At 37.1% G+C, this 22,559-nt stretch overlaps 1 protein-coding gene and 1 long non-coding RNA gene across 2 annotated transcripts; both read right to left on the reverse strand.

Moving 5' to 3' along the window:
* Positions 1–2,302: 2,302 nt before the first annotated feature.
* LOC130094887 (uncharacterized) lies at positions 2,303–6,595 on the reverse strand. The gene is made up of 4 exons (XR_008808014.1): positions 6,323–6,595; positions 2,674–2,722; positions 2,466–2,584; positions 2,303–2,344 (listed from the first exon to the last, which is right to left on the reverse strand). It is a non-coding gene; the product is annotated as an uncharacterized LOC130094887 (long non-coding RNA).
* A 4,719-nt stretch (positions 6,596–11,314) lies between these two features.
* Positions 11,315–20,015, reverse strand: gal3st1b (galactose-3-O-sulfotransferase 1b). Its single transcript, XM_056261414.1, has 2 exons — positions 19,864–20,015; positions 11,315–12,520 (listed from the first exon to the last, which is right to left on the reverse strand). The coding sequence occupies exons 1-2, from the start codon at positions 19,962–19,964 to the stop codon at positions 11,383–11,385; spliced, it is 1,239 nt and encodes a 412-aa protein (XP_056117389.1). The 5' UTR covers positions 19,965–20,015; the 3' UTR covers positions 11,315–11,382.
* Between the last annotated feature and the right edge of the window lie 2,544 nt (positions 20,016–22,559).

Here is a 22,559-nt window from a genome sequence, read left to right on the forward strand (position 1 = left end):
AACACAGTTAGCATACCTAATCTATGAGAAGAAACTGTGAGGAGAGTTATTCAGATCAGAAACAAAAGGAAGAGCATGCGGTCGATACGCCGTAAGCACTAAGGAAAGACTAGAGCAAGCTGGGAAGGTCCCCAGTCTAGTGGAAAAATTTATGGAAGACTAAGAAACTAAGGTGGGCTTTCCAGTTGGTCTTTGAATTAGGATTGTTAGAAGTATGTGAACTGGAAGCAAAGACAAAACTGCAAATACCGAGTGCTACTTAAATGAATAAATATAAAGCTTTTGGTTCTTTAACCCATAAAACTCATTTACAAGAACGGTTGCTAAAAATGTCAATGAGAAAGTTGGTTTTGATGCTACATTTTTTGCCTTAGAAAATACATCAAAGGAGCCTGTGCGCTAAACGAATGAGTGTGTTTGTACTTATCAGCTGGTGGAGGATAAATCTGACCTCAGCTGCCCTGGTGTGTGTGTATGTGTATCGGTATCAGCCGATATATGTTCATTTTTAATGGTATTGTTATCGGCCCGATAAGAAAATTTGTCCGATATATTGAAGCCGATAAATAATGTCTAATTTCCTTCAGCTGAGACACTTCAGATGCGCATTGTTCAACATGATGGTTTTAAATAGTTTGAAATCAATTCAACATGTGCAGCGCAAGTCTGTCATATCGGCTACATTATAGAACATTATAATTGTGTGCTTGGGACATGGCTTTTAATGGTGAGACTTTTGTTTTTGTAATCAGGCTCTCAAAAATCACATACAAATTTGGATTTCGATTTATCGGCCAATATATCGGTTATCGGCTTTCAAATATAAAAGGTTATCAGCCAAAATGTTCATATCGGTGCATCCCTGGGACTGAGCACAGCAAACTACAACAGCAACAACATCCTCTGTCTATTTGAATGCGTCCTTGATGTGTTTAAGGAATTCACTGCTCAACAAAAACATGAGACTCGTCCGTAAGATACCCTGTGCTTTAAGTATGAGATCTAGACTGAGTTTGCTATTGCTAGAAGTGACTAGTGCCAGGAACTGTAACTACTCCTTGAATTAAACCTTTACAATAAAGGGTAAATAGTGTTAATAATTGCAGTTTTGTGATTGCTCCGATTGTCTGAAGTTTTAGAATTTTTCAAATAGCAAAAAAAAATGAAAAGAAACAAAACACAAACTCTTTAACAAATCTGTTTTTCTGTCCAATGAGAAAGCCACACGGAAACAACAAGGGGAGAATAAAGTCGATCCGATCCGAGTTACGACAACCAGACAACAAAGAACCAACACCTCTTCTGAACATGAACATATAAAATAAAACCCATCTGAGCTTCCTTCACAAGGAGCAGATTAAAGTCCAAAATAGCACCATTCATCAGTGTCTCAAATCCGTGGCAGCATCTCAGTCACTTACCACAAGGAAACAATGCATCTCTACAGCTACTTCTATATCACAACGTACATGATTACACTTTAATATACTGGCAAAGCAACAAAAAAAGTTCAAAAGCAAAAAATTAACAAGCAAATACTACAAAAATGAAACCAAAAAAATGAACTCTGTAGCGTTTTAGTAATTGCATGAGAAGTGGGGACTCTTAGCCTTAGTAAATACTGTAAGGTGTGAGTATTGACTGACGTTTACGTGTTTTAGTAATGAAGACGTATGGATGTGAGGAGGGACATCACAGTGCCTCTGTGAGCAGTGATAGACTTTTATTTTTGGCGATAGTGTCAAAATGGTTCACAGAAGTGCTAGTTTTGACTTCAAATACTTTTAAGAGAATTATAAATCAATAAAAATGCAACCACAAATATACATTTGGCAATTGTCTCATTTGCTATTATTCAATTTTATTATAGATACTGCAGGGTTCCCACAGAATTTAAGTAAAAATGTTGCATTAAGTTAAATAACATTAAATTAAATAACCAAAACAACTTTTTTTTGTAATTATATTCTTTTCCAACGATTCGAATTCACTGATATTTCTATGGGAACCCTGACATTGGTATCGGCCTTGAACACATATTGGTCGAGCGCTAGTGTTCGTCACATTGCAGCATTGTAGCATGTCATTACAGAACACTTAACATTTCTTGGTGGGTTTTTTGTTCACAGGGAATTCACAGAGATATGAAAGACTCCAGCCGTGCAAAGTAGAAGTGGACAAGTGGAAGACATGCTGCTGCTGCCGCCAGGGTCCCGGACCCCCGGGAACAAACACACACGTGTGGGTCTTCAGTGAAGCTCCAGTCTGTCTTGAGGTGCTGTGTGTCTTTACTGCCGCCCCCTTCCGAAGAGCATATCATCAAGGCTTAGAGTCCCAGGTTTTTCTAAAATTTTATTAATCACATAGATGGGGGAAAAGCCCCAGCGTCATAATTCATCTGTATCGCACGCCATAACCATAGAAAATAAGGATATACATGATTTAGGAAATAAAAAATAATATACATGAGGATACAATCTCTCCCCCGGAGGGCCATGTTCTCTATCCTACATCAGACAGGAATGTCGATCTTTCGTGGCGGTTCCTCTCCACACCGCCAGGCTCGGGAACAAGGCCGTTCGCTCTGAGGAAGAGAACCAACAATAGATGGAAATCACCGCTCGGGACACTGTGATGTCATTAAAACACTGATCACTGGGGGACTCAACCTACCTAATGGGATCCCCCATTGCTTCTGTTGGTGTCATTTTGAAGAAGGAACCTGGAGGAGAGAGAGCAATTAATTTGTGTGTGTGTGTACGTGTACATCATAAACTAGTGATATTTGACTTAATTGGCCCCTAACAGAAAGGCTTGTAATAGGAGTCAATAGGTGTAACCGGTTACACCATTTGACTTTTCAGTTTAAAATCAAATTTGACAGGCATTATCATGTAATCATGTGGCCTTGGTGGTAATATTTAAAATGTAATTTTTAAAGTTAATAATCATTTTTATAATAATGATGAATTATCAATGTATTCCCGGGGTCATACCATTTGACATATACTTAGGAATAAGGAATTTAGGAATTTACTTTTATTTACTGATAAATAGGTCTAATGTAAGATTATGCCAAACTAGCTGATATGGTGTTTAATTGAGAATTTCACCTTTTTTAAACGAGATAAATTATTTGGTACAAAGTTTTGACGGTTACACCACATAGACATTTTTGCAATCATCCCCCAAATATTCTCTCAAAATTAATTAAAACCAGAAATTTTAGACTTGGTCCTCAAAAAAGAGCATGTATGCAAGTAATTTGCCATTTTATTTAGAAATTTTAACCCTTTTAAATTTAATTCAACCATATGGACACAAAAAAATTGAGTCAACATTTGAAGTGGATCAAAAAAGTTCATCAAAGTTTTCCAAAGACAAGAACGGTTATTGTTCAAAATCCATGTTTAACTTTGATGAAAGGTTTTGGTCCACTACAAATGTTGACTGTGTATGTATATATATATATATATATTTATATTTATTTATTATGGCTGTCGATTTAACATGTTAATTTAATTAATTCAAGATTTTAAGGCAATAATGCCTGTATGAGTTTGTCTCATTTATATTATTTGATATCACATGAGTAGCGAGCGCAATATCACACTAATGCTGTTTTTGTCTTGAGTAGCACAAGTGCAAATGTGATAGATTTTATACAAGAGTTCAATTATTAAGAAGTTAATATTGTTATATTTTAGGCACATTATTGTGTTTTTGCTCAATTATGCCAATAAAAATATTATTTATAAAGCCAGAACAGAAGTGTTATGTGTCTCAGAGCAACACACAGCAGTGCTTTGTTTCTGAATGAATCAGCAAATCAATCGGGTGAACCTTCAGTGACTCATTCATAAAGAGAGCCATTTATGTAATTCCTGAATGAATCAGCCTTTTAAAACTAATCAATGAATGATTCAATGACTTACTCATTTACGGCCCCCTACTGGCAGTTTTAGTTTCTTATTTAGAGTATCGTTTCATAAAAATAAAAAAATAAAAAATTCTTTATATATATATATATATATATATATATATATATATGTGTATGTATGTATGTATGTATGTATGTATCTAAATACCAATTCAGCTGCAGCTTCAGAAAAAAAGTTATGGCCGTTGTAGCTTATAAGTTTGTGAAATAAATTCTAGGTTTAATCATCAAATATTTATTTCTAAAATATCTTTCTAAAGCTACTTTTTAATAATGTTTATTTGATACTTTTCTCATTTAGCACAATAATAACTTTAAATGATCTTTAAAAGGATTCATTTCTCAACCAAATTTGATGTGCAATTTATTTGTGATTAATTAGACTAATTAATCAGCACATTACATCATGTGAACCAGCAATGAGGTTAATCATAAACATTGATTTGAAAATTAGAAAATTGGACAAAAAGACAAGACTGTCTAGTTAATGGCTTTAACTACAATCCTATGAAGCAATCCAAATGACAATCAAATTATTATTTTTTAAACGGGCAAAATTTAATATTATATATATATATATATATATATATATATATATATATATATATATATATATATATAAATTTATATTTTGCCAGTTTAAAAATACATTTAATTGTATATATACCTCTAATGTGTAGACATTTCTTTGAAGAATTTCGTTTTCCACCAAGAATCCCACAGTTAAACACGATTATTTAAATAAAAATTAGTTATTCAAGAAATAATGCAGGCTGTTTTTCTTCAACAAAAGCATATACCATCGATTAACACCCTAGTTCCCAGTAGGTCTGTCTTTAAAGGTTTGCAATGCAAATTGTTATCATTGAAAATAAAATGACCTATGCTATTTTTACTTATAATCCAACTGCTGCGCTCGATTACCAAAATATCAGATGCATGATGCATAATGTCTCGTAAATTTAAGGTCATAATCTCTGCTCTGAAGAAACATTCATCCTCCCACATTCCTGCTGAGTCAGACAGACTTCAGACGACGACAATATCTATTTGAGATAACGTTACTCGGTGTGAGCTGGTAACATGCACCACAGAAGCATTTTGAACATTACGACAAATGCAACAAACAATGCAAAGAATATGCATTTATTTTCTTAAGCAAATGCAAACGGTTGCAATCGTGGGGCCAGAGACTGGCTTCCCATTCCACTTCCCTGACTGCAGCTTGGAGCGTTTCCAAATCCAGTCAAACGAGGTCACATTTTCCCCCGCCTCAGCCCGCCATACTGAGCGCGCATGAACCCAATGAACCCATCTGCCTGCTGCAGAACAGACTGATTGTGGAAAAACGCCCCTGCTGACACGGTTCCAGCTCACGCCAACGATACCCTAGTCTACACTGGGCTTTTAATCATATATATTCACTATGCAATAATAAGCAATTGCATAATTGTACAAAAAAACTAAAATTGCATGCATTTCAATCCCATGCAATGCAAAAAAAGGGGGTTTGGGATCAAATGACTGAAATGGCACTGCAATCAAATGCCCTTGATGTCTGTACAAGCAATTTGAAAACAGACCATGGTGATTTGGATGATGCTGGAATAAGCATAACAGCAAAGGAGACACGTCTACCGACGATGCCCGTATGCATGACTTCATCTTTGAGTCTAAATTTAGGACTGTGCCGTGCATGCAACAGCTTTGGAGCTCCCTAGACAGTCACGGATATGTGGTATTCCTGCTTTGAGCACAAGGCATTCTGGTATAGCTCTGCTGAATGAGGTGAAAATGGTGGAAAATAAGACACCCTTGTCCTAACATGAACTGAGAAACGAGTTTGGCATCGAGAAGCTGCAATGCTGTGGGGTTTTTCCCTTGGAAGTGCTGATGATACTGAAAACAGGTTTAAACCCACACAACAGTGCAACATTTAAACGTTTCTTATAATCAGCATCAATAACCCTTAATGCTTTAAAGCTGAGTTCTTGTGTGTAGGTGGCAGACTGGGGGAATACAGTCAGTCCGTGTCTGGGTACAAATAACATTAGTACATTCAGTTATTGTGCTGCTGCTGGTCTTTGACTGTCGTTTATTAATCTAGTAAATCAAGTTTAGACTTTCCTGTTCAACCAACGGCAGACAGAACAAAGGAGGCGATGCGATATCAGCGGCACTTTCGTTATTCCCGTTTGTTCGATTTTATTCCCATCTGTCCTGCTTTTTGTGAGCTGGATACAGTCTAGGCATGTTTTGGACTAAGATAAACACAATTTCATACATTATATTCAGTACTAGAAGAATAACTAACTAGCATTAAAGAAGTCCCGATTATTCTTCGTTTTTGAACTTTTGGCGAATGTGTGAAGGTTTACTTACAGATAAAGCCTTTGTTCTTGTCCTTTCACTGTAAAGTTACTGCTGGAAAAGACGTCTGTGGATGAAGGCAGACCCGAGCAGCAGCCTTGCGGGGCTCTGACACCCCATACAAGGCTGCAGGACTGGAACTCAGCCGCTTCCAATGGCTGACTGCATGTAATTCAAAAGAGAGCTAATTTTGACCGTGCTGGACCGGGGCCAAGCCCCCCATCCCGGCTCTGCACTGCAGTTCGGTTCAGACGGACCGTTGATTACCCGGCGATGGGCGGGGTCTGGGAGGCTCCGCCCCCTGCGCGTGCGTGCGGCGCCATTGATTGGTCGGTTAAAGTTGTCTGATGAGACACAAAGGATCTTGGTGTATGTATGGCAAGCCAATTTGACTTTTATTCATTCCCAGGAAATGAATTCTTTCTTTTTTTTAATTAACCAACGAACTTTAGTAGTATATAATACAAATTAAAGGGGGATTGATTATGATTTAACTTTTTTAACTTTAGTTAGTGTTTAATGTTTCTGTTTGAGCAAAAACAGCAAAATTACAACGCTCAGAGTTCAAAGCAAAAGGAAGATATTTACTTTTAAAGAAATTGTTTTTTAATGACTACAACAAACGGCTGGTAGGGGTCTACACAAGCTTCCTCCCGGGTTAGTGACATCACTAACCCTAAAATTTACATAAACCCCGCCCCCGGGAACGCAAGAAAGGGGGTGAGTCCATGTTGAGAACACACACACACACACACACACACACACACGCTCTTAAAGCTCCGCTCTCTGTGCCGGGAGCAGCAGCTCATTTGCATTTAAAGGGTCATGAAACCCCCCTCTTTCAGCTCAAGTCTAGCTCACAATCTTTTTGAAAAATGCAACTTAAATGGGCGTGGATGGCTGTGAGAAGGGGTGTGGTATGGCCATCACTGTCATCGCCAGTATCCCATGCATATCGACTGTCACTAAAAGCAGTGGTAAAACGTGAGGAAATGCTAGATTTTTTTTATAGCTGGCAAAGTTAAAGTCTTATGAAATACGACACTTTATTATTGTCCTTTCAAAAGTAACTAAATGCCCTGCTATATTAGCCTACAGTAATCATAATTCTATTGAGAACATATTATAATTATAATGTTATTATAAAATATATAGTTGTTTATATAGACACTATAAATACATATATTTGAAAATTATTAATTTTCCGCTTAAAAAAAAACATTACGTGCATAGCTAGATCTACGCGCCCCCTGAACCCCCATAATAAAGATGCCTCTGTGGAGGTGGATGACGTCTCATTTTAGACACACACACCTCTGAAGGGATAGAAAAGTCCTCGGGACTTGGTAACGCATCACTCGCAAGACGCAACCTGCATTGGTTGTCAACAAGGCGAAGTCCACCATTCTCCAATTCTCGAAGCTCTCTCGAGAAAAATGTTTGCGGCACACACGTTTAGATGTGTCCGTGGTTGATGGAAAACCAACCGCCCGGAGCCAGAGTCTAGCCATCGCGGGGAAACATATTTAACCCAATTGGACTTTTGCACCACGAAAACAAACTCTTGCGTGCGTCCCATGATTGCCTCTCTCATCTACTACGCGATATCACAGTTTGACATGTCTGTCACACTGGAAAGATCCACGTGGTGTCATGAATAATTAAGAGACAGTGTCTTCTCATAGGATATGAAAACTCAGTCTCATTAATAATTATGAGACACCGATGAGTCATCAACGCACTCACAGTGCACTGCCACGTCACAGCCTGTGACGTGGACACAATGAAGATTTTAAACCCGGAAGACAAAAAAAGCGAAAAAAAACTCAAATTTAACCATTTTAACCCTGCTATTAAATCTAACTGATGCTAACATTGTCTTCAATGGTGTTCAACACATATACCTCTGTAAAAATCTCAGAAAATTTGGTTTGGGGTTTCATGACCCTTTAAAGGGACACACACAAAACAACGTATTTTTGCTCACCCTCAAAAAAGGATAATTTTAACATGCTATAAAAATACCACAACCTAATAATATTAAAAAATATTAAATATTAAATTATGTCAGTGGTTAATAGATGCCATTTACACCAAGTGAAAATAGCATATTTTCTTAGCGATAGATGCTATTTACACTAAGTGAAAATAGCAATAGATTCTATTTCCACTATGTAAAAATAGCAGTATTTTTTTTGCAATAAGTGTTAATAGTAGGCATTTGCACCTCAGTATTACTATTTGCACCTCAGTATGCAATAATAACATAATGAGTGTATATTATTATATTTATTAAATAAATGCCGTATTATTGGGACAATAAAGTCCTCTCTACACCTAACCCTACCCAATAAACACTAACACTTTATTATTAAATAACCGTTAGGCACTTTAATTCCACTTTTCACATATTTTCTTCATATTTATTGAAAATAAATGCCTTTCCAATCTGATATGCAATGGGAAAAGGGAGAAGAACAAGTTTGGCAAAAGGTGGATTCGAACTTGGGTCGATCACGTCAAAAAGTATCAATTAAAAAGTATCTACAGCTCACTGCTATAGGCTACTTGCAGGTCTCAGGCCGGTTTCACAACACAAGCGTAAACAGAGCGTAACTGTACGTTCACACCGCCGCCGGCGAGAGCGGCCAAATTCGCTCTCGCCGCCCTTCCAGCGACGCCGTGGAAAGATTCGTGGACGCTCTGATGCTCTGACGTAGATCGAATGTTTGGTCTTTTTTAAAACTTTATTTAAAGGGGCCGTAAAGCAAACAAGCATGTCGATCGTTATTTTTGCAGAAAATTGATCGATGGAAAGAACTTAACAATTATAGTGACATGTTTGCTAACGAAATAAACCAATTAAAAGCCATTTGTGTGGTGTGGCTTTTGTGTTCATGGTTAAGTGCTATTCTAATTTGCATTCCCGCTGAAAAACAAGCGTTCTTGCACGAAAATCTTGCCTATAAATAGTGTTGCGCGCCTTCTTATCAAATTCAAATGATCAACCTCTCCTCTATTTTGCTTGGGAACTAATGTGGTCGGAACCAAAGTTACTTGACTGCGTTCTCTGGAATCCTCTCAAACGGAGCACTTCTGCATTCCGATTGGTTGCCGCCGAACCGCGTCATAGATCATTACCATAAAGTTGAGCTGATTTCAACTTCTCCTCGCCGCTCCTCGCCGCTCTCACCGTCCAAGACGCGCCGCGCCGCCCTCGCTCTCATTGAAAATGAATGACTTCCGGCCACTTTGATGCTCTCGCCGGCGGCGGTGTGAACGCACAGTAAGCAGTATCATTTTTCTGATATGTGAAATTGGAATTTCAACTAGGAAGAAATCAATTCTTGATCTCAACAACGGGATTTGAATGGCAGCCTAGTGATATCAAGAATTAAAAATTTTAACTAGTGACAATTGAATTTTTTATATCAAGAATGCATATCCTGGGAATTAATAAATGTTAAAACGGCTTGCCATAGTTGGTGTGTGGGCGCTTGGTGGCCCAGAATGCCGAATCTTTCATTGAGACGCATTCAAACCTTTATGAGTTTTTTGTATTGTTGAGGGCTTTTGATCTCTAGGGAGGATAATCTTTTAAATCTACATGTTTATTTGATATACGCCTCGGAAGAAAAATTAAATACGCTCGTGAAAGTTCAATAAAATACGATGTAAAAATCTTTATCAGGCACGGATGTGCTTGATCCATTATGACCATCGCGGTGAAAAGTAACAGATACCACGCCGTCTCTTCAGCAGCAGTGAATTATCAATCCATAATTTAGATCGAAATAATGATATTGTTTAACATTACTAGCGAATCGATTATTAAATTCAAATAAACAGTGAACCGTTAAAATAGGAGCATTATTATTTAAACAAAATAAGAAGGAAATTGTACGAGCCGATAAGCCCCGCCCATTTGGAGGACGCGATGCTGTCCAATGAAAGACCAGCAATGAACATGTGCTTGAGTTCGATTGGCCAACGCCTGAAAAGTCCGTTGAGCGTCACTCGTTGTTTTGAAACAGACAGTTAACTTGAATTTTTTAATAAACCTCTTTATTAAAATTGTGAAACAATCAATAGCCGATTAAAACAATATTATAAGATGGATTTAAAAAAAATCTTATGGACCCATAAAAAAGGTCAATAAAATCTCTAAGTTCCAAGAAGGAGACGACAGCTTATTGTTTTGCATTGGTTTATTAAAACAGTACACTTTTTAAGTCTCGGTGGAATCATATACAAAATTAATTTAAATGTAAATCCTTAATACTCCTTAGTTGAGCCTTATATACAATGAGGCATGTGTTGGATTAGTAAAAAAAAAATAATAATAATAATTGTGCTTCAGTAATAACGTGAAACTGTACTGTGCTAGAAAGCAATAACAATTCAATGAAATGGCATTAAAATAATAACACTTGTCAGTTTAGGTATATTTAGTTAATCAAAATTAACCAAAGATCTCGACTTGTGAGTGAGCTTTATGAGGAGAAAACCGTTGATTGTGCAGGACACCTGTCTAAACAACCACGCGCCTCGTTGCTAGGTGACGCGTGACAAATGAAAACAATGTTCTAAAATCGGCTCAAATTCGCTACTTTTAAATTGTTGCCTCGGGTTGATTTTTTTCCCGCGGGTTAAAGGTGCATTAAATACTTCAATTCTAACAGTTGTGGATTTTTAACATAAAAATGTAATGTCTAATGTTAAATTGTCTGTTTTTAATGTAACCTTCTCCATTTAAATAACTTGGTCAGTTCAAGAATAATTTTTTAAATGTTTAATTATTTATTTGAAAGAATTAAAAGAGCAGTTTCACATCTATCCTCGTATAATTGTTAAACTGCTCGAGGTAAATACGGGATTTAGAAAGGAATTAAGTAGCTAATCTAATGACACTGTTGAAGCTAGTAATTATTTATTATTAGGCTAATTATATTACTTGCATTTTTTAGTATATTAAAAATAATAATCATAATTTAAAAATGACCAAAAAATTAACACTTATAGCTACTAAATTTGAAACAGTGAGAATTAAAAATTACATAAACTATATGAAGTCATGAACTCATCCCAAACTGAATAATACTATCCTTAAACCAGCCCCATAATCTAGTGATCCATAGATTGACTCCTAAATCAGTCAAATATTGGATCTCAGGTGTCAGCATTTTCCGGCAGAGCTCTTGGTACTGCTGGTCAATATCGGTCCTCAGGTTGAATCCTAATATGGAAGCTTTTCCAATGGGCTGCCAGGGTTTCATGTGTCTGTCTGTGATGTCCTTCGCCTCCACGGCTCGCGCTCCATCAATGCAAATGGCCTCCATCTCTGCGTTTCTCCTGCGTAGCTCCTTCACGTGCTCCTTCATTCGGCTCCGGCCGTACGCCTCCACACGGGCCCAGAAAGTGGCGTTAAAATGCCGATAAAGCTGCCAGTCAGCGCCGCTCCATTGCCGGGCTTGAGTCTTCATCTCCGTGCTCATGAGAGCTACAGACGTGGCGTTTCGAGCATTAATCCTAAAAAACAGCAAGTCGTCCATTTGCCAACATAGAGCATCTTTTAGCAGAATGAGCGACTCCTCAAAGTGCTCCGATATTAAAACATACTGAAAATGCTTTTCGACGTACTCAATCCCTTGTTGAACTCTTGGATCTCCAGCATCCAAATCGTTCTCAAAGCCAAAGTCAAAAAACTGTAGGTTCTTGAGGTAAAACGCGTTGATTCCCTTTGGGTTGAAGTAGCGGTTTGGATGGGCGAGGAACTCTTTAAATTGGTTTTCTCCAGGTATTCTCCATGTTTGGGGTATGTAAGCTTTGAAGTAGTGAAACGTTGACTCAAAAAGCTCTGCGGGATCTCGTATGATGGTGAAGAAGATGGCGTCCGCCGGGAGTAGCTTCTTCACCTCGGGCGCATTGAATCGCATGTGATTGCACACGATATTATAGCACGTGCCCGGCTGGTAGCTCTTCACTTGAGTTCGAAAGAAGCTGGATGGGTAGGAGAAGTCATTACGGCTGTCTGGGAGAGCAAACTTCAGCTGATGCTTTTCTCCAAAGCGGAGGAGAATGTTCATTAAAGTGCTGCTGGCCGTCTTATGGGTCTTCATGAACATCAGGTTCACTTTAGGCGCACAGGCCACATCTTCTCTAATGCTTTGTGAATTGTTAGTGTTTGGTGCACATTGGGCCAGAAGTACACTGAAAAAGATACAGAAAAATTGAGGATAAACACTGAATTATTATACAGTAGTCAACATTTGAATTGGATCAAAACCTTTCATCAAATTTATATGAATTTTGTACAATACCCGTTTTTGTCTTAGGACAATTTTGATGAACTTTTTCACTTCAAATGTTGACTATGTCGATTTGATTTCAGCAGCGAAAATGGTCCTTTAAATGTAATTTATTGAATGGAAGCTTTGGGGTAAAAAATTAAGAGACCACTGCTGAAAATTTTAGGTAATCAGTTACATTAAAAAAAAGTACATTTAGAAATTCAAAGTCTAAGTAAGCAGAACTAGCAGATTTTTATCTTGTACTCATACATTAACTTACCCTTAACTTGAAATATTTGAGGAATCTAATTCATACATTTAATTTAAAATTATCATGTAATTTCAACTTTAAATTTTTAGTAGTGGAAACTTGGTTAGCTTTAACTAGCTAATTCAGTAAATGCTAACTTTCTCAATGGTAACACAATCTTAACAACATTAAACACGACTAAATCTCCCACTTAACATTAATCTTGCAACAAAACAAAAAAAAAACACATTTTAGAATATTTAATTTTAGTATTTACTCTCCCTTTCAAGTGCCATAGCAAAGCATGCTGGGAAATAGAAATCCCAGCCCAGTTTAATTTATATTAAGTTTATCTAAATGAAAAGAACCAAGTTCATAAAACTCAAAACTATTAAGTTTTGTGAATGCAAAAGAAAAAGAAAGTTCTAAATAGTTAATTTGATTGAGCAAATTTGTTTAATTTAAGTTTACCCTACTCAAACCAATTAATTATTTTGAGCATCAGGGTTTACATTGGTTGCTGATGATTCAACACGTGGCCGATACCAATCATCCATCACCAATCATGGGGTCTATTTAAAGCCAAAGGATAACTACTCCGATCAGGATTTTTCAGACATTAATACTTTTATTCAGCAAGGACGCATAAATCTGAGCAAAAGTAAAACACATTCGTTACTGAATAAAGATACATCACTGTGACGGTCACCAGCTGGAGTGCCCTTGAGAGCCACCAGAGGGCAGGGGTGATTCCAGGATTTTATAAATGGGGATGGGACAGGGGGGACCAAGAACCAGTCAGGGGGGGGCCAATCAGAAAATTCAACTGAAAATTAATACTTTAGAAAATATTAAGCATGATTTCCAAAATCTTTTGCAATGCCCTGTGCCCTAATATAGATGGTATTACATTTTTGTATTTTGCATGGATTGGACAACACAGTTCTGTTCCAATTAAAAAAAAAAAAAAAAAAAAAAATCACAGACATTAATTAGTAATTTAACATGCTTTATTTTCAACACAAAAATGTGTGTGTGTGTGTGTGTGTAAACATTCTCAGCATGAAATGCGTCCTTTCCTGTGGGTTAACTGCACCATCTCAGAACAGCTGTATTCTGCGGTTTTTGTGCTGGCTACCAAATAATCGAATAAACTCATCCATATCCAGGGACTTGGCTCTCCGTGACTCTACACTGAGCACTCCCAGGTCACTCAGTCGCTCATCAGACATGGTTGTTCGTAGGTGGTTCTTGATCAGTTTCAGGGTGGAAAAACTCCGTTCACAAGAAGCAGTGCTTACAGGTATTGCGATGGCAATTTTGCATAACCGAAAAAGTTCATGGAACACCTCTTTGAAAGGTTCCAGAAACACTGTGAACTCCAATATGCTGGTGAGGCTTTGCATACCTTCTTTCCTTTTCCTCTCCAAAATCCTTTTGGCTTGGTGCAGCTCATGCTTCAGATCATCCAAGTCTGACTCGTAGATCTCTGCGAATGAAAAAAGAGGTGACTCTTGTAGAAAGCTGTTGCTGTTAGGATGGAGTGCTTGAACACCTCTCATTATGTTGCAGTTGGGCTTGGAGAAACGTTTCTGTAATTCCCCAATAACAGAGTCAAGGATTGGATAGAAGATGTTCTTTCTAAAACCATCTTTGTCATCTTGGTCACTTCTATGCGCGCCAACAGTGGATGTCACTACAGATCCTTCTAGTCTAGAGCTGGTCTTACGTTGCCTTTTTTCCACATTTTCAATGCTGATATTACACTTTTGAGCTGTATTTAAGATGTCTCTCCATAGCTCATCACAAAATGATTCTTCTCTGTAATTCTTAAATGTGTCCTGAAGTGCTTCAATAAACTCAACAGCTCTCGCTAGGTCTAGTGACGGTGACTGAAGCATATCAGATAGAAGCTTGGTGTCACCCAGCACTTTGCAGAATGTCGTTAGAAGCCCAATGAAAGGCAAGTCAATTTGGGCAAGAAGACCCCGTGCCTCCACAGACCGGTCCCCACTTCTCTCTTCAGCAATATCTTCAAGGACACACAGCACTGCAGGTAACCGGTTCATCATATTACGGCAGGCAAAGTACCTGCATGCCCATCTTGTGTCGCTAAGCTTCTGAAGCTCTCTAGGCTGACCTCCATACATTTCTTTCTGAATTTCAAGCCATTTGTGGTGAATGTATGAGCCTGACATGAAGACATATAGTTTTTCTAGTAAAGAAAAGAAACATGATGCCTCAGGTACTGACTTGACAGTATCAACTAAAACTAAGTTCAGGCAATGTGCATTGCAATGCACATAGAACGCATGTTTTGCCACTGCCTTTATGCGTGCAGAAACACCTGTATGTTTTCCACTCATTACAGATGCTCCATCATATCCCTGGCCTACAAGATTGCTTCTGTAATCCAATCCATATCTCTCTAGACAATTGATGATCTTCTCTGTCAACCCTTCAGCATTTAAGCTATCAGCTTTTTGAAAATGTAAAAAACTCTCATGTACTGCACCCTTATAATAATATCTCAGGACCAGAGAAATTTGTTCTTTTTTTTTCATGTCCTTAGTTTCATTAACTAGAACACTGAATGCCTCATTTTCTTTGACTTCTTGGATGATATTTTGTCGAACCATCTCAGCCAAACACTCCAGGATTTCTTTTTGTGTGGTATTACTTGTGTACTTAGCATTTCCGCTGGACAGTTTTTTCTTCACTATTGGGTCACGTTTTGCTATTTGCTCCAATATGGCCAGAAAGTTCCCCCTATTCTCAGACTCCTCTGACTCACGATGGCCTCTTTGGGGAATATTTTGTGTAGCAGTAAGCAGGAGAACATCTGCCACAGTTTTTATATAGTCCCGATTCTCTTTTACTCTTTTTTGGTAGTCTTTATTAATTGATTTCAACAAAGATGTGTTGCTCTCAGCTCCCCTTTTGTAGTCAGACCATGCCAACATTGCATTTACATGGTGCTCTGATTTGGAATGCATTGCAAAACCACCGTCCTTATAAAATGCTTTTTTCCAGTTTGCAAAACCAGAGCTTGAAGTGAAGGCAGATTGAGGGACAGAAGGGAGTGAAAAATGTCTGCATACAAAACAATGGGCCGAGTTCTGACTTTGTGAATATTCTATCCATGGATATTCTTTATACCATGTAGAATTAAATGCCCTACTTTTTTTTCCTTGCGGTGCTCTAGGAAACATCGCTAAGTTAGGCTGCACAGGACCAACCGCTCTGGATTGTGAAATATCTAAATAAATAGACATATTAATTGAGCAAAGATTAGTCCCTGTCATTTCAACATCAACAATGTTCATACTAGTAAAATGGCCAAAAACACTGGAAGATGACATTTGTCAATATACCTTGAGGTCCAAGAGGAACAGCAAATTCTGATCCAGATAGGACTGGTTGGTGCTCTCTGTCACTATCACCTCTGGAATATGAACCACTTCTGGTGCGAAGCCTGATAAAGGACTGGTCTTCTTCTCCCTCAGAGGTTTGGGAGCTTTCATCACCATGTAGATCTAAAACATAAATCAAATACCATGTTAAATATTTATCTATGAAGTGGTATCATGTGAACTGGCTGCAAAGGTGCAAAAAATAAGAAAATGCATAAAATGTTCATGTTCTAACTTTCACCTGTTGCTGCAGATAGGTGGCTGCTGACGTAGCCCTCACTGGTCCTCTCAGGCTGGCTAATTTGTTGGCCCTGCCTGGTGGAATCCTGGCTCTGACCTGCACTGGACTGCACTGCATCTGACTGTCCCTGACATGGTTTCTTCTTAAAGAAACCTTGGATGTCCTGTAGCTGTGTCTGACTCTGTCCTCTTTTCATTCTTAACTTTTTTTTTTTACACTAAATTCTGCCTTAAAATAAACAAAAAAACATTTAAGGAATAGTTCACTTTAAAAAAAAAATTCATCATTTACTCATCCTAAAGTTATTTCAAACCTGTTTGAGTTTTTCTTTTGCTGAACACAAAAGAAAATATTTTGAAAAATGTTCAAATGTGTGCATTGCTGCTGAATAACACTGACAAAGTCAATTCTATTCAGTAGTTTGCCACAGTTACGTTAGCTAATCTACTAGCTAACCTACATGCAATAGCTTGGCCAGTCACACACATGAAAGTATCAGACTACTAACATACGATGCGATATTTCAAAATATTTAACTTAATACATAGCTTGGTCAGTCACACACGAAAGTATCAGACTAAATACTAACATACGATGCGATATTTCAGAATATATAATTGAGTGTGTACATACCGTTAAACACTGACGTGTCGTCGTGGTGTCTCTTTCCTCCTGTTTTAAAAACGTGCATCTGTGCTTCCCCTCAACGCGCTTCGCGCGAGTCTCAAATCAGGCAATGATTGACAGCGCTCTGGTCCAATGGCGGTGGGCATTTTCAGGTTGACAGTAAATCTAACCCAATGAGATTGGGGGGGCACCAGGGGGGGCCAATCATATTCCAGGGGGGGCCGGTGCCCCCCCGTGCCCCCCCTCTAGACACGCCCCTGCCAGAGGGCACTCCACATCAGACTATTGTTATTCCCTCACAAACTACATCTCCCATAACTCACTGCCCGGACTCTTCATCCATTATCACATTCACCCAAGGGTGTAATCCATCAGCCGAAACTGAAGTCTCCCCGGGGGCCGCCATCGGCTGGCAAGCCTTCTCCTGCTGTTTGCACTCCATTGACTCCCATTCATTTTGGCGTCACTTTGACAGCGAATAACTTTACATCTGAGGCGTTTAAAGACTCCATTTGTCCATTGTTTATTTCTTAAGAAACACGACAATGTATAAAAGTCTCCATTACCTTGTATCTTACGTTATGGCCCTGTAGAAGCAGTTTTTGTAAAAATAGGCTAACGATTGCGTCATAACACGCGACTCTCTGTCGCACAGTAGAGAAATTACCGTATAGACAGGAGGAGAAGCTCATGTCAATCGGGGGGACGGAGGCATAAAGTGGAGGGAGAAGCCCATAGAGAGTCATAAAGTTGCTCCTGCTGCTCATGGACAGCTCTACTCTCGCTCTCCGGCTCTGTGAGATCCGGAAGGGAATGATTCAGATTCCTCTCGGCACAGCGACTAGAAGACGTCTGTCAGACAGGCTCACGCCACATCTCCGTCGTCCAGCTCAGTGTGAGTCTGCCCAGTCGCTCCGCCATCAGGAAGAGATGCTTCTAATTGACTTCACTTTCTCCGTTGAAGTCTATGGGGTCGCTGTGTCCATTTCTTTTACTGTCTATTCACCTGTGTCTCATTTCCTAGTTTAGCTCACCCCATATAAGCCTGGTTTTCTCATTCATTATCTGCAAAGTCTTGTTTAGTGTCACACTGCAATTCCAAGCATTCTCCTTGGTTTTATGTCTCTTGGTTTTTTTTATTTCTTGCCTGTTTCGTGGATTACTCTTTCGCCCGTGTTCCCTGCCTTGTTGTGTTTGTTATTGTTTGGACTGATTATCTGGTGTTTTCGACTACAATTGTGGATTACCCTTTCAATAAAACTGCATTTGGATCCTCAACCTTCGTGTCTCGGAGCAGTTCGTGACCCTCACCTTGTAATCCGCATTATCATTATTTACCCGTGCCGGACATTGAGACGGAATACACGATAAAAAATGCTGATTTTAACGGTGAATAACTGTAAAAATGCTACGGTAAATCCTGTTTATTGGTTAACAGTAAGTTTCCCTATGATATATGGTTAATAACTGTAATCTAACTTTAAATTACAGTTTTTACTGTAAACTGTTACTGTTTACTGTTTTTACATTATTACTTAAAAAAGTCAAATACAGTTAAATTGACAGAAGTGAAAAAGAACACGTCATTGTATAATTTACAGTGAAACCCGTAAATTGACATTCCCAGAATTCCCTGTGTGGCACTTCGAAAATGTGATGTATTTTCTCTGTATTTCTAACTATGCCCTATAGTTTGTTCTAATCAGTGTACATTAGGTTTTTATATTACATGTTGTTAAATGAATGTTTATCGCATAACTTTAGTGTTGTGTGTTACCATGATGGTGTTTAGTGTTTGTGTGAATGACACTGTGTCTTTTATATATTAGCATTGACTTGTGCAAGAGCTGCGTGTATTGAGCTTTGATTCACCATGTGTTTTTGGTGGTTGTCATTGTATTGCAAATGCACAGAACAGATATTAGTACTTCAGTACGTTGGTAAATAAATGTTGTATCAGTTAAGTTAAATCTGTAAAACCTCAAATGTTGCTATACTGTATTTTTACAGTAAATGTCTGGCAACCAGAGCTGCCGTTTTTTTACCGTAAATTATTTTATTTTTTTACAGTGTATGGCATAAATAAAATGTAAAAAAAAATCCTGCTAAATTAACTATAAACAAGCTGTGGTTGCCAGAAATGTAAAATACCGTGATGTTTCCAGTATTACAGGACTATATATTTTACAACTTTTAACCACATGAAATATGTTAATACCAATCTTGAACTATCAAAATCAGGTTTTTACCTTAAAATACTATGACAACCACCATAATAATATGGGTGATCCAATCGCTAAATTCGCTTCTTATCGCTCAATCTGTGATCTCTCAGTTTGCTGATTTCATAATCTGATTTCTTGCTGACTCATGCCTTACAGTGGATAAAAAAGTCTAGTCACACACCCCTGCTAAAACAGCTGGTTTTTGTGATGTAAATAAAATCAAACAAATCAGAACTGCTGATAAGACTCAAAATCAAAGGGTGCTTCAGCTTATATTAGTTTAGGGGTGTGTAGACTTATGCATTTTGTTATTCCAAGTTTTTATTTTATTTTATTCTCTCAGGAAAGTGTCACTTTGGTTTTCGGCATTGCTAAGGTTGTTATTTTTACATTAAACTTGCAAAAGTTCTTATGATTTTTATTTGCTTGGTTTTTTACATCACATAAACAACTGTTTTAACATAAAATATATGCTAAATGTAAAAAGAAACAACAAAGTGTGCTTACCTGTGTGTATCCAGGGAGGCTGGACCAATAAAACAGTAGAATCCCATAATGCAAATCACAAAAGCCCCAAAAAACAACTTTTGTGTCACTCGCTTCATCATCCTTCCAAACTCTCTTGGATCCTTAAAAGGAAATCATAGATGAGATCACTTTATCTACATGTGGCCGATTGCTTACAGTAGTCTAACAAGAACCGAAAAACAAGACTGTTCACTCCTCACTGATTGCTAGTTGGTCAGACTTGTTCTTAAGACGGTTTCCGTGTTTATGCAATTATGATATCAGATCTTTACTCCTTGTAAATAAGTTTTATTAGACATGTTTTGATTTTGTTTGGTATTTGCAAACGAGAGGCACTTTACCTGTCTAGCTACATTTGTTAGAATATGCATTGTTGTTTGGATTTGTATGTATGCACAGAGTGTCATACTGTATTTGTACAGAAAGTGTTTCTTACTCTGTGTTTACACATCAAACATGCGTATGCCAGTGTTTACAAGGCCTACAACTCTTGTTTCAAAGTTCCTATACTTTTGCCTTAATCTCATTCCAACACACCTTAAATGCAACATTTACTAACTATATCAAGTGATATGGATGAAATGTCTACATAAGTGGTTAAAACTAATTATAGTCTCACTCTAAGAGTTTACAGAATGGCAAAACGTCAGTAAAATCTGTAAATGAAAAACACTTGTAAAAACAAGTTCTTCCTGAATGTTTCGGAAAGGCGTGTCAGACATGCAGTTATTTAAGAAGGCATCACAACACTTCATGCATTTTCAAAGGCTTTGATTAGAAATAATTCTTAATATGATGTCATCAATTCCATATGATGTCATAAAAGATTTGAGCTTGTTTAATAAAGTCACAATTGCGAGATATAAAGTCGCAATTCTGAGAAATAAAGTCGCAATTGCGAGAAAAAAAGACAGAATTGAGACTTTTATCTCACAGCAAGTTTACATCTCGGAATTCTGACTTTATAACACATAATTGCGAGTTTATATCTCGAGATTCTGACATCTTTTCTCAGAATTGTGAGATATAAACTCGCAATTGTGTGTTATTAGGCCAATTCTAAGGAAAAAAGACTAACTCCCCCCCCCCCCCCCCCCCTCAGAATTTATATCTCACAATTCTGACTTTATATCTCGCATTTCTGACTTTATAACACGCAATTGCGACTTTATCAATCAATTCTGACTTTATATCTCGCAATTCTGACTTTACAACACGCAATACTGACTTTATATCTAGCAATTCTGAGAAATAAAATCAGAATTGCGATATGTAAACTCGCAATTGTGAGAAAAAAAGTCGCAATTACCTTTTTATTTTTCATTCGGAAACAAGCTTCCATATATACCTGATCAGTCCTTGTTGCATTGCTTTATCACATTAAATGATCCCAGAAATCACGGGCCAAAGACAGAGATAACATAACAGTGCTCAATGGAATTGATGGACATCTATAGCGCTCGTGAACCGGTTCTGCTGTTGACGGAGAACAACCTCTCAGTTCTTTGTTCTGCTATTGGTTTGATGTTTATAAATGATAAACTGTCAGTATAGAGAGCAATGGAAGGTCACGCACCCATTTGGGATTTAATAAAACCATGAAAAGATGTTGTTTCATCAGTGTTTTATGAATCGTCTGATGTGGTCAATACACACACCCCGCTCATGTCAAGGTTGTGACAGACAGTGAACATTAGACTTGTGTTGAAACCTCGAAATAATCAATAATTATTTATATATATTTCAGTTTTCGTTATTTTAGGACATGCATGTTACAACAAAAATAAAAATGAGAAATGTTGATTTTTTATTTCTTTATTTATTTTTTTTACAAAAATGCCTTATTTCTGGTTTAGTTTTAGTTATAATAACCCATGAAATGGAATTGTCAATTATCATGGACAATTTGATTTAATGGGATATTAAAAATATTATGTTTCTTTATGCATTTTATTTTTGCAAAACATTGTGTATGATATACTTTAAATAACTGAATTTTATTTTATTTTATTAACTATAATAACATTAGGCCTATATTTTTTTTATCCAGACTATAATAACATTTTATTTTATTTATTTGAGCTATAATGACATTTTATTTATTTATGTTTTATTTTAACCATAATAACATTTTATTTTATTTTATTTAAGCTATAATTAAAAAAATATTTTATTTTAAATATGTAATATGACATTTTAATGACATTTTTTTTTTTTTTTTTTTTTTAACTATAATATCTTTTATTTTATTTGACCAATGACATTTGACATTTTGATGAGATTTTATATTTTTATTTGAGTTATATACCTATAATAACATTTGTATTTTATTTTAACTGTAATAACATTATTTTAGTATTGGCTTTTATTTTCTTTAAGCTATAATGACATTTTTTTTAATATAATATTTTATTTTATTTGAACTATCATTACATTTAATTTAATTTTAACTATAACAAAATGTTATATTATTTTATGTTACTTTAATGACATTTATAAAAAGTATTTTACCTTATATAATAACATTTTATAGAATTTTTAATTATAATAACTTTATATTTATATACTTTATATATTTATTTATCCCTGCTACACGGATGTGCTCGTGTTTTGTCAGTGTGTCGCTGCGCGCTCACAGGTTTCAGCGGTTTCCTGCACTTGCGTGTTTCCGCCTG

Source organism: Rhinichthys klamathensis, unplaced genomic scaffold (genome assembly GCF_029890125.1).
Source record: "Rhinichthys klamathensis goyatoka isolate OS25496 unplaced genomic scaffold, OSU_Roscu_1.1 h1tg000182l_1, whole genome shotgun sequence".
Classification (NCBI taxonomy): Eukaryota; Metazoa; Chordata; class Actinopteri; order Cypriniformes; family Leuciscidae; genus Rhinichthys; species Rhinichthys klamathensis.

Bases quoted from the DNA above. Each gene is read 5' to 3' on its own strand.
- gal3st1b (XM_056261414.1), bottom strand. From the start codon at position 19,964: ATGATGAAGCGAGTGACACAAAAGTTGTTTTTTGGGGCTTTTGTGATT. The intron at 12,521-19,863 runs GTAAGCACACTT...TATCTTTTTCAG, and splicing joins GCCTCCCTGGATACACACAG to TGTACTTCTGGCCCAATGTG.